The 13,139-nt window shown below is 36.9% G+C and overlaps 1 protein-coding gene across 1 annotated transcript in view; it reads left to right on the forward strand.

Annotated features, from left to right (window-relative positions):
- The window catches only part of SMC5 (structural maintenance of chromosomes 5), a 49,823-nt gene that overhangs the window by 21,445 nt on the left and 15,239 nt on the right, over window positions 1–13,139 (forward strand). Inside the window, exons 20-21 of the mRNA XM_028233873.2 lie at window positions 2,607–2,679; window positions 4,050–4,153. Coding sequence (XP_028089674.2) covers window positions 2,607–2,679; window positions 4,050–4,153 — 177 coding nt within the window. The remainder of the gene's footprint in view (window positions 1–2,606; window positions 2,680–4,049; window positions 4,154–13,139) is intronic.

Genomic DNA, 13,139 nt, shown 5'->3' on the forward strand with positions numbered 1-13,139 from the left:
GCATAGAAACCTTTTCTGGATGCTATTCAGGTTGCTTCTTTGTGATAAGTTGAAGCTAACTGATCATAAATGTGTTCGTATGTAACTGCTGGTGATTGGCTTGTTTCCTTTTTCTTTTTAAACTTCGAACAAATGATTATATGTTAAACATGTGATGCTACACAGAAACCCCAACATAGTTGTGTTGATTAAACTACAAACACTTATTGGTACTCTTAGGTTGAATAGGAGGTACAGTACAGGTGGTTTCCGCTAGGTGGCCAGTGGGTTGGGTAGGGTTTAAACTGTTTAAATAATTATTAAAATATTACTTAATATTGGCTAATTAGACCAATAAAAACTTATAAAAGACCATTAATTGTCTAAGTTTAGACATGCTACCTACTTCTTATAACCCCATATAATTATTTGAATATTAATTAACTTGCCTTAGGCCCATAAAGCTTCACAAGTGGTCCAGTTAAAAAATCTTCGGAACCCACATAAGAGAGACCAATCTATTTTCTCTAGCAAAATTTCACTACTTTTTATACTTTTTTTTGTTTAATATAATATCATGCGTATCAAATCAAGTAAATATTTCTTGTTTATTGCAAGGTTTTTTAACATGTGGTTTACCAATTGTTTTTTAACGTGAGACTAGATTGAGTTTTTGGAGGGCCAGTACATGGGGCATTAAATTTTGAAGGCCAACGCTTGCACAAAGTGGGCAATCCAAAATTTTGAGGGATCAAAATTGAGTTTGGGTCTCCCATTACATAGGGATTTCGGACTAACCCTTATATAAAAGTGGGCCTCAAATTTTTGGAGGGGAAGGTTCCTTTTGAGTTCATCTCATTTGAGAGTCTCATCATATGCTGGTTTCTCTATTTTTCCAAATGCTGAAGTTTTGATCATTTTCTATTATAGGTTTGTTGACTAGAGTGGAAGTCTTATTTGTTTGTTGTTAAAGATCTTTTAACCATTAATAATTGGGCCTTGAATTTCTGTTTTGCAATTTTATTGTTTCTCCTCACATATCGATTTTATGGGTTGTATTTGAGGTGTTGGGTCTATCTTTTGTACTTTTTTGTTTTTGTTTTTGTTTTTGTTTTTGTTTTCGTTTTCGTTTTCTTTCTTTCTTTTCATTTGGTTAAGGGTTAGTACAATTTTTTTTTTTTTTTGCTAATAAAAAAAGGTCATCAGAATGGGATTCTTTTGTGGGTAGATGTCCATACATATGGGATACGTTTCAAGAATTTCAAGATAAATTTGAACCGGACTTTTCAAAGAGTTGTGATCAGTAAATCCAGAAAAAAAAATGACATGATATTATTGCATGCGCTAAGTGCTATTCATGGACATCAACAAGATTTTGTTTAGCTTTGAATTACAAAAGCTGAAACCTTGGACTGTAACAACTTACAAAGCCAATATGAAAGTCAAACGGATGATTGTACAGATGGCAATTCTGATTCATAACTGCCTATGTGACATATGACTTGTTACTACATTGGATATATGTTTTTTTTTTTAAGAATATGAATTCTTTGACCCAGCAATTCAAATACAGTTCAAAGATCTCCAACATTTTGCTTTTTGCTGATGCATAAAATTTTACACTGAGAAAACATTGAATTCATATGGTGGTAAAATTTCATTTTTGACATAAGTTACTGCACTGTCTTTTCAAATTTTAATTCAATGCTCCTCTCAAGGCTCATATTGACTATGTGAAAACTTTTTCTAATTTCTATATTGGGGTGTTGTTAAGTATTAGTGTGTAAGGGTAGTTATGTCATTTGTTCCTTTAGTCTTTTATTTTAAGTATGTGTAAGCCTAATATGTTTTAAAGTGTAAAAATAAACGCAGCAGCAGTTCTCTCTCTCTTTTTTTCTTCTCATTCTTGTCTTTCTTTTATGCAAATTTAACATGGTATCAGAGCTTCATCTTCATCCTTGAAGATTCTTCTCTTGTTCCTTGTTTCATTCGTTCTTCCCTATACACATCAAAAAAAATAAAATAAGATCCTTCATGATCGAAATTTGATGGGTTTTCACCCTAGATTTTTATTTTAATTTTCTTCTTAATTTTTCACCCTAAATATGCGGTGAACCATTGACACTGTACTGTGACAACAAAGCTGCCATTAGTATTGCTTACAATCCTGTTCAGCATGACAGAATAAAGTATATTGAGATCGACAGACATTTCATCAAGGAGAAATTGAATAAGGGTTTAATATGTATGCTTTTTGTGAAGTCTGAAGATCAATTTGGCTGATGCGTTTACTAAAGGTCTTAGTAGTAAGGTTTTCCATCCCATATGCTGCAAGTTGGGCATGAGAGATATCTTTGCACTAACTTGAGGGGGAGTGTTAAGTATTAGTAAGGGTAGTTATGTCATTTGTTCATTTATTCTTTTATTATAAGTATGTGTAACCCTAATATATGTTTTGAAGTGTGAAAATAAACTCAGCAGCAGTTCTCTCTCTCTCTTCTTCTTCTCATTCTTTATTTCTTTTATGCAATTCTAACAGGTGTCATGTGTATTCCTTTTAATTCTTTTGTTTGCTTGGTATGTCATTTATTTAAATGTTAGTATCAAATCATGATTTTGTGGCTCAGATTCGAGAAATGGAAGTCAATGTCAAACAGCAAGAAAAATTTGCCCTGCAAGCATCTTCGCATTTTGAATATTGTAAGTACATTTCAAATGTGATTCAGTTTCTGTCATTTCAAAACGTTTCCTATTTTGCTATGTAGTGGCTCATATTTTGTCTTGTTTTCTGTGTTCTCTCTTTTATAAGAAACAATTATGTATTATTAAAAACAAGGAAATTATTGATAACGGAATACATGGAAAGATGAGGAATCTTTGTAATGGAAATAATCTGACATGAAATAGTAGGCCCTCACTTTGCCAATCTGTATGTTTTCTTAATCTCAACCTGAGATCATGTCAAATCTAATTTCACATATGAACTTAACTAAATGTTGAGATGCAGAATAACATACCTTGGCTTTTGTCACAACACTATTTTTAGAGTATAAATTTTTTAGTCTTGTGATGACACTGAGTTCCAACACTTAGTCTCAGCCAATTTCCAACACACACCACACAATAAGTTAGAACAAGAGAGAAGGCAACACAAAATTTATAGGAATTTCCCAACTTTTATTATTGCACCAACAATACAAAGGAATGCCAATGGAGACTCTCAAAAACACTTGACTGAATTTTCGAGTTCCGTGGCCACGCCTTATATAGGCTTACAGTCAGTTACAAAATACAACCAGCAATACAAGGAAAGTTTGCCAAATGGCATGGCAGTTGACACCCCCAACTGTTTAGAGACTTAGGAAATAATCTGGAGATAACTGCCAGCAACTGCTCCTAACTTCCAGCCTTGTCTCCTGATTTTCAGCCTTGCTTTGTCTTTGCCCCAACAAGGTAACTGCCTCTAACAGACATGCATGTTTGCCAATAACTGCCTTGCAATCTGCCCCATCAAGCCAGCCACGAAATTGGTTGTATTGGCCACTAGACCAAGTCTTGTCCACTGATTGTGTTCAACCCCCAAGTATGCTACAACCCACATTGAGGTCATATTAATGCCTTGCATCTGTGCCATGCTACGCATACTTTGGTCAAGGGTTGAGTGCAGCTGCCACACAGCACTTATCATATTCCCACCTTGCTGTCTTGGCATGCCACCGTCATGTTATGGCCTTGGTTGGACATAGGCGCAAGGTGCCGCCAATGCCAACCACGCAGCTTTCAAGTAGAAGGTGCTAACAGCTATCAACCAGTACCTCAAAATCATAACCAACAACGACACTCCTGAAGAAGTTTTTTCATTGCTTTCCAAAGGAGTTGAACCTTATTTTTTGTAGATGAACCTTATAAAATATTATTGCCACAATGATCTATGAAGATACCTCTAATATTGAGGGGACCAAGGCTCTCTTGTAGTATCCTATTGCAGTTTTTTCATGGCCTAAATCTTTACAGGAGATGCAATATGCTAATATAAGGTATTATGAGTTGATTTTAATTTGCTTGATTAGGTAAGAAGGAGGTGGAGGATTGTCGACAACAGTTATCAGCAGTGAAGAGGCATGCAGAATCAGTTGCCATAATCACTCCAGAACTTGAACAGGCATTTCTTGAGGTTTGGTTATATGAGTCTTGACTTTGCGTTTGAATTCTGTCTTTGCGCTTGAAAACATCATGAAGAGCAATATATATATGCATGCATGTGTATATATTTATTTTGAGTGTGTTTCCGGGTCTGGTGCATTGGCACAAGTACAGTTGTCAAGAGTCAAGTAGTCAGCATAATTTATTTCCGATGTACCCAAAAAAAAAGTGGTCAGCATAATTCTCATTGTTGGATATAACAATTGACGGAAGCTATGTTTGTAAATATGGTTACATATTTAAATCCTATTGAGATAGATAGATGTATATGTACATCATTCTGAAGTGCAAATAACCTACAGCAAACAGCAGTGTAAAACGTTTAAAAAAACTAAATGCTTCCAAAATATTTTGGGTTTTAATGGGCTGGTTATTGTAGGAGTGCAATTAATGAGCCTGAATCTATGCATAACTGATTAGGCCTATGAAAAACTAAATCCTTAGAATTTCAAAGATCGTAAATATATCAAGAAATTATCATCTATGAAGACCTTTTTAAAATGTTTATATCATTTAGTTTCTCTTAAGTCAAACAATATCTATTTGTTTTTCCTCTTTTTATTATTACTATTATTATTATTTATTTTTATTTTTTTTTGTGTGTGCGCCGATAATGAATGGAATGAATGAATAATTGTTAAGTAGCATATGAAATTTCTGTGGACAAGTTGTGTCTGTGTCAGCCATAATTCGAACACCGACAATTGTTAGGGACTAGTTGGATGTCTCCACAATTAAAAACAAATTTTCATAATTTTGGACACTTGGTTGACACCTTCCAAATCCTCTGCCAACACTTGAGGAACATTCTCCTACATTGTTGTAAATAGGATAAAAACATCCTATAGTATCCAATCTTTACATAAATAGTAAAATAATAAGTAAAAAGAAAATTATGACATTTTATATTTGCCCCTACAATTCAAGCATTCAATATATATACTTCCCAATATATGATATGAACACAATTGGAAAGAAGAGAAAAATGATATAAGAAGAAAATAGAAGAATAATGTCATTGTGTATGTCTAGTTTCAACTTGTTCATTATTCAATTATTAATAAATTTTTTAAAAATCAATCCTAAGTGTGTCACATAGGGGTAACCCCTGGTTTAGTGGTTAAAATCTTTGCTTATTAACCTTGTGGTTGTGGGTTCAAGTTTGAGGACAACCACTTTGTGCAGTTACACCAAAGGTTACGTACGTATCCAATCTAATCCCTCCCAAAGACCCATTAATGGGTACTAATTGTGCTTTTTCTTTTTTCCTTTTTTCAATGCTAAGCATGTCATGTGTATGTGTATATATAAGCACATATGTACTTGAAAAATATTAATGTGCATATGCATTAGGCATTTTTATGTTGTCGGGTCTTCTTGTGCCCATGCTATCTTTTTCTAGAACTTACTATGTCAATATATTTGTGTCTTGTTGTGTTTGTGTTCTATGTATGTGTCTACACTACTTAGATTGGGTGTCTTGGGTTATATATATTTTCGCTACATTTATCTATATTAGGTGATTAGTTCCCCCAACAAAAGAGATTGCTTTGCATTTTATAAATTTTCTACTATACTTGTGTTTATACTCTAATTTCCCTTTAATATATATTTAGAGGCATTGAGAATTTTCATCTCCCCGTATTGAGGATCTATCGAGCATAGACAAATAAACAGGACACAAGTATGACATGCCCAGTCAGACATGTTGACACAACAAAATTTAGACAAGTATCATAGGGACATCTCTAGCATAAGGAGATAAGTCTAAGATTTCTAAATAAACTCATATATTCAATTATCATACAATACAATGTTTACATCTGATATATATAGCAATTCTAAATAGGAAAGAAGAATAAACCTAAATCAATCATAAATAGGAAACAATGTTAACATAATATATACTATACTAATAGTATTGTCACACCCTCGCTCAAACTCAAGGTGTTTGGGCAGAAAACACTGAGAGTTTGTCAAAAAAAAACTGAAACCGAGCAGTGATGCGAGTCTTGGTAAAGAAGTCAGCAAACTGCAGAGCCAAAGAGATAAAAGGAAGCGAGATAGAGTCAGACTGCAGATGCTGATGAACAAAGTGATACTCAATCTCAATGTGCTTGGTTTGCTCATGGAAGACAATGTTATGTGCAATCTGAATAGCACTACGGTTGTCAAAATAGAGGGAGGAGAAGACTGAGGAACGCCTAAGTTAGAGAGAAGACAACGAAGCCAGACAACTTCACACGATACTCAGCTTCGGCAGTAGAGCGAGCAATAACAGTTTGTTTCTTGCTTTTCCAAGAGATCAAGGAATCGCCAAGAAACATACAGAAACTAGACGTGGACTTACAATCAGTAACATCACCAGCTCAATCAGAATCAGCATAGGCTACCAAATCCAGAGAGGAAGCAGAGGACAATAGTAAACCCTGAAATATAGTACCTCAGAGATAGCGAAGAATCCTAACCAATGCAGCCCAATGTGGAGCAAGGAGCAGAGACAAACTGGCTAACCAAATGAACAACATAGGCAAGATCAGGACAAGTAATCGTCAGATAGACTAAGCAACCCGCGAGCTCTCGATATAAAGTAGGATCATCCAGAAGAACACTAGTAGTGGTGAGCTTTACATTAAGCTCAATGGGGTTATCAGAAAGTTTAGTGTCAATAAGACCGACACAATGAATAACCTCATTGGTATACTTGGCTTGAGAGAGAAAGTAGCTCTTGAGAGAATAAACTACCTCAATACTAAGAAAATACCACAATGGGCTTAGATCCTTCATTTCAAAGGTGCGGAAAAGATGCTGCTTGACCTCAGATATAGCAGAAGAGTCAGAATCAGTGATGATCATATCATCCACATACAGTAATAACGCAACAAATCCAGCAAAGGTGTGGAGAAGAAATAAAGAAAAGTCTTGGGCACAATAATGAAACCCAAGCTCAGTAACAGCAGTTTGAAAGCGATACCAAGCACGAGGAGATTGCTTCAAAACATATAGAGCACACTGAAAGCGACAAACCTGTCTAGAGGAATAGTGAAGGCCAGGGGGAGGACGCATGTAAACCTCCTTAGTGAGATGGCCATTAAGAAAAGCATTCTTAATATCCATCTAATAAATAGGTTAAGAACGAATAGCAGCGACAAAGATCAAAGTACGGACTCGTGTTTTAAAACGCATGCCTAGCGCTAAGCGAGGCGAGGTGCAAGGGCCGCGCTCAAAGTAGGCGAGCGAGGTGAGTTACGAGAAGTGCAAGAAGGCGCTGAGGCACTCGCCTTTCGATTAGGCTCAAGGCGCACTCTTTGTGCGCTTCGCCATCGACTGATCTGTTTTGTGTTTGTATACTAGCCATCAACTGATCTGAGCTTCGACATCGACTGGACTCGTCTCCTTCAGGTTCGTGTCTACCTCATCTCCTCTCTACTTCTTCTCTTTTGCTTCGTCTTCTCTTCTCTTCTCTTCTCTTCTCTTCTTTCATCGTCTTCTCTCTCGCTTTCTCTCGTGATTGTGATCTCTCTCTCTCTGATCGCGATCGTGATCTCTCTCTCTCTCTCTATCTCTATCTCTCTCTCGCTTTTGTCTCCCTCTTTTATCTTCTTGATTCATATATATAATATATTATATAATACCTATTATATAATATATAATATATAATATACTTATAGATAATATATAAAATATAATATATACTTATACATAGCAATAAAAAAAAATACACATGTATATAAAATAAAATAAAATAAAATAAATTAATTGAAACACATTATTTTATAAATATAATAAATAAATAAAATAATATATATATATTAAAAAAATTAATTATTTTTTTTCTTCTTCTCTTCTCTTTTTATTAAAAAAATTAATAACATACATATTAAATATTTACTTATGTTGAAAATTGTGCAATATTAATATTTTGCTCAACTTCTATAACTTGTGCCTTGTCTTGGTGAGGCGCGCTGAGGCGCGATAGGCTCCAGGTGACCTTGGCGCCTCGATGCGCCTAGAGCTTTTTAAAACACTGGTACAGATAGTAGTCATCTTGGCAATAGGAGCAAAGGTCTCTTCATAATCAATACCATACTCCTGTGAGAAACCTTTGGCAACTAGATGAGCTTTATAGTGCTCAAAAGAACCATCAGGATGATTCTTGACTTTGTAAACCCATTTGCAACCAACCAGATTCTTACCAGCAGGCAAAAAGACCAACTCCCAAATACAAGTTTTCTGCAAAGCAAACAACTCATACTACATAGCTTGAACCAAATAAAGATCCTGACAGGCCTCCTTGTAAGACCGAGGTTCTAAAAAAGAGTGAATAGCAGACACAAAAGTACGATAGGAAGCAGAAAAACATGTATTAGATCAACCCAACCTGTTTGGAGAATGACATGCTCAAGTAGGATATCGGTGTGCAGCAGGATCAGAGTCGTCAAAAGCAAGAGGATCAGCAACAAGGGCAGAGACAACCGGTGGAGAAGGAGCCTTGCGACGAGAATAAACCAAAAATGGAGGAGGAGAAGTAGCCAGAAGTGAAACATAAGGAGAAGATGGAACAAGCTCAGGAGGAACTGCGGAGATGTACTCATCAGATGGGATCTCAGAAGGAAATGGATCAATATGAACCAAATTCTTTTTGGAAATTGGGGTAGTGAGAGGAGGAAGCTGAAAGTGTGGTAGACGTTCGAGAAACGCAACATGGCGGTAAACATAAAGGCGATGTGAAAAAGGGTCATAACAGTGATAACCTTTTTGAGCGAGACTATAACCCAAAAAGACACACAAGACAGACTGGGCACTAAGTTTGGTTCTATCTTTACGAGGTAAAAGGACAAAACAAGCAGACCCAAACACACGAAGAAATGAGTAATTGGGAAGTTGAGAAAACAGAGGCTCATAAGGAGATCGACCAAAGAGAAGGGGAGTAGGCATACGATTGAGAAGGACAGCAGCAGTAAGAATTGCCTCACCCCAAAATGGAGCGAGAACAGAGGCAGAGAGAAGGAGAGACCTAGCTATCTCAAGAAGATGACGGTGTTTACGCTCAGCTCGATCATTTTAGGCAAGTGTGCCAGTACAGGAAGTTTTGTGGATGGTACCCAAATTCGCCAAATACTCACAAAACTCAGTTTTAAAATATTTCCCACCGAAGTCAGATCGTAATACTTTAATAGTAGACCTAAATTGTGTAGTGACCATAGACTGAAAAATACGGTATATCTGGTAGAAATCAGACTTATGAGTCGTAAGATAAATCCAAGTGTAACGGGTGCAATCATCAACAAATGAAACATAGTATGTAGAACCCCATTTAATGAGAACAGGAGAAGGATCACAGACATTAGTATGAACTAAAAAAAATGGTGTATTAGATATAGAAGCACTTTTACGGAAAGGTAAGGCTGTCATTTTGACAAGTTTACACCCCCTACACTTGGTAAGTTGACTAGGACAAACTTCACCCTATATACTTGACTGAGCTAATGATCGTAGGCGGTCAGCAGACAAATGCCATAATCTGGAATGTCACAAATAGAAAAGGCTTGACAGAGAATCTAACTGAAAAAAAAGAAAGACAGTCGAAGAGGTAGTCATAGGCAGATGCAAGCTCTTTACCACATAGAGGTCTTCAACTCTACGGCCAATCCCAATCTGTTGCTTGGACATCCAATCTTGCACAAAACAGATAGAAGAAAAAAAAGATAACATCAAGACCAGAGACATCAAGTTGACTAATAGATAATAAATTGGCAGATAGCTGAGGAACATATGAGATGGATGGAATAGAGACAACAGACATAGGAGACGGTATGACAGACCCAACGGATATAACAGGCGTACCAAACCTATTAGCAACATTAACAGTAATAGAAAAGGGAGGGGGAGTACAATTCTGAAGTAAGGAGAGATAAAGAGTTATATGATGAGAGGTACTAGAGTTAAAAAGCTAGACAGATGAAGAGATACCTGAAGAAGACCCAAGCAAACCTTAGTGAAGAGAGGAGACAACGGAGGCAGGCAAGAATGATTGAGAGGTAGACAAAAATGGTTGGGAGGTAGACAGTATATGCTGAAGTTGACCAATTGAAGCACTCAAAGAAGCCAAGTCAGGATTAAGAGCTGAAACAAGAGCAATATAAGTGGTGGGAGGCTGAAGAGTACTCTGAGGAGGAGCACAGAACTGAGTTTGAGACTGCTGAGAAGACGAGGCAAGCAGACGTCCCTTCTTGGGACAGTTGTTCTTCCAATGACCCCTCTGATGGTAGAAGACACATTCATCTGAAGTTAGTTGCCCTTTCTTGAGCTTTGCAAAAGGCTAAAGCAGATGAATATTCAACGCCATAATGAACCAAAACTAGAGAACCAATTGGGCGAAACAAAAAACTGATGGGTCTAAATGTAATATCCAGAACCTTGTGTGGTCCAAAAAAGAATAAGGGAGAACTATGATCAACCAAAGAAGAACCAGGGCACGAGACTTAGAACAAGAGGGAGAGAGATGTCGCGATGCAATGGGCCCCAACTCTGACAGATGCAACTGATGTTGCAAGTCCAGCAACAAATGAAGACGAAGTCGAAGAACAAATGTCGCATCTCCAACAGATGAAGTCGACCAGAGAAGTTTGAACCAGATGACCACACTAAGTAGGCGAACTAGAGAGGGTTGTGAATCGAAGGTGAGACGACGCGACGATTGGTCACGATGATGCAGTTGATAGGTCGCGATGCAAGGAAAGACGGGTCGCGACACTCAAGAGACCAATTTGCGACAGACAACATTACGATTCCGGCGAGAAAACATGATTCCGATGGTCACCCACAGGCCTTGAATCAGACACGTTTCAAGATCAGAAGAGTTGTAAAGAACCTGACGGGGCAGAGGGTGATCTGATGACTCGAACTTGATTGAATCTAAAGAGCAAAATCAGAGATGATTTCGAACCAGAGGGAACCTTCAAGTTGAAGGAAGAACGTCGAACCAATCAAAGGTAAGAACTACGGTTTCGGACACGACTTTGATACCATGTAAGATTTCTAAATAAACTCATATTCAATTGTCAAACAATACAATGTGTACATTTGATATATATAGTAATTCTATAACTAATCCTAAATAGGAAACAAGAATAAATCTAAACCAATCCTAAATAAGAAACAATATTCACATAATATATACTATGCTAATAGTATTCTCACAATAAGAAAAATACCTTGCCATGTCTCTCCACTTGTTTCATGTCTATCATAACCATTTCTGCTTCAGTTGTGGAAATTATTAGAGAAGCTCCAAAGAAACTTCATGTAGTGATGTACAGAAGTGGTGTTTCAAATATCACTTAGTTGGATGGGATGGCATGTGCTTTCTTTGAAGGTGGGGTGTTTGGTTAGAAGGGAATTAAGGCTGTTCAATCAAGCTTTATTGAGAAAGTTGTGGAGATATGCAAGCAAAAACGATTGTTCATGGAGGAAAGTGGTAGAAATGTGCAGATGAAGTTGTTAGTGAGGTAGGTGGCTGTCTTCAATGAAATTCAGGAGACATACATGTCGCCCAACAATTTGATATTCATCAGTTGTTCAGTATAACATATTCTAGTATTCATATTGGGGTTATTTGTTTGGTTATAGGTTTTTTTCTTTTCATATTCTTGGTTAGGATTAGTTGGAAGCCATTCTAGGAGTTTTGGAAAGTGATGTTGATGGAAAGTTTTAATTTTAGGAGTTTTTATTTTGCTACCAGATCCCCCTATTTAGGAAATTCACTATAAAATGAGATAAGAGTCCTTTCTTAGGTTGCAATCCAGCCTATGGAGCTGATTTTCAAAAAAGTCAATTGGAGCATTGAATGTTTACAAGGGAGGTTCGTTTCCGCCGTGGATGTCAGACCCCTCAAAGCAACCCATAGGAATAAAACCCTATTGGTGTAGGCGTATTGTAGGCAGGTAAGCACTAGATCTATTTGAATAGTTGTCAGATGTGTTGCTATGGAATCCGAAGATCATCTGAGGACAGCCTTCTTGAATAGCTGGGTATGGATTGCTTATCTAAGCTAGCCAATATTTAGGAAAAGAAGGCTGTTAGCCAAGTTTTGCGAAAATGACTCTTCCAGTGTCTTTAGGATCTGTCTTCCTGTTTTTCCTGCTTTGTCTTCAATGGTTATGTAGACTTGCAACAGCTTATGTATCACTCATTGTTTAGTCTTGTTTAAAAACTTCTTATTTTTCCATAATTAGTCTCTTGTGATTTCTATATTGAATGAGGCAATTTTTTGAAAGTTTCTTTGTCTTTACGGTTTCTGGTAGGAGTGGCAGCATTCCTTCAATTTATGAGTGTGGAACTCAGACTTGAATGTGGATGTCAATTAAGCCCTCATGGTGTAGGTTAAGCCTCTCTTTCTTTATATTATTATTTGGTGAATTTATGATAGTCTAAATTTGTTTGTAATACTCTGATAATCAAACCTGAATCTAATGCTTGGACTTCATACTTACAAATCTAACCCGATTAACTTGTTTAAAGATTGAAATCCACCATCTTTCCCCTGCTTTACAGCCCTAGAATACAAGAACTCTAAGCTGTATTGTGTCAACCTTTTGTGGGGTTATCCATCCCAAAAAAAAAAACCTTTTGTGGGTTAATGTTGTGGAAAGGTATCTGGAAGGGGTGGGACCATCGGAGTGGCCTTCATAATTCATTGATGGAAATGATTAGCTTGTGAGCATTGGAATTATTTTTAGTGAGGAGAGGCAGCCTTGAGCAATAGATTTCTGGCCCTTTGCAAGCTTGCTAGGAATTTAGAGCAATAGTGGCGGATTAAGTTTGGGAAGCACACCTTTTTGGTGTACGCAGTCGATGTTAGGAAGTGCAAGAGGATCCTTCTAGGTTGAAAGAGGATAGGAATGTTGTGTTAGTTTGTGTTCAGGGAATCCAGAACTTTGTGGGAAAAGAATTTG

This window comes from Camellia sinensis, chromosome 5 (genome assembly GCF_055761805.1).
Source record: "Camellia sinensis isolate YWXY chromosome 5, ASM5576180v1, whole genome shotgun sequence".
In the NCBI taxonomy this organism is placed as follows: domain Eukaryota; kingdom Viridiplantae; phylum Streptophyta; class Magnoliopsida; order Ericales; family Theaceae; genus Camellia; species Camellia sinensis.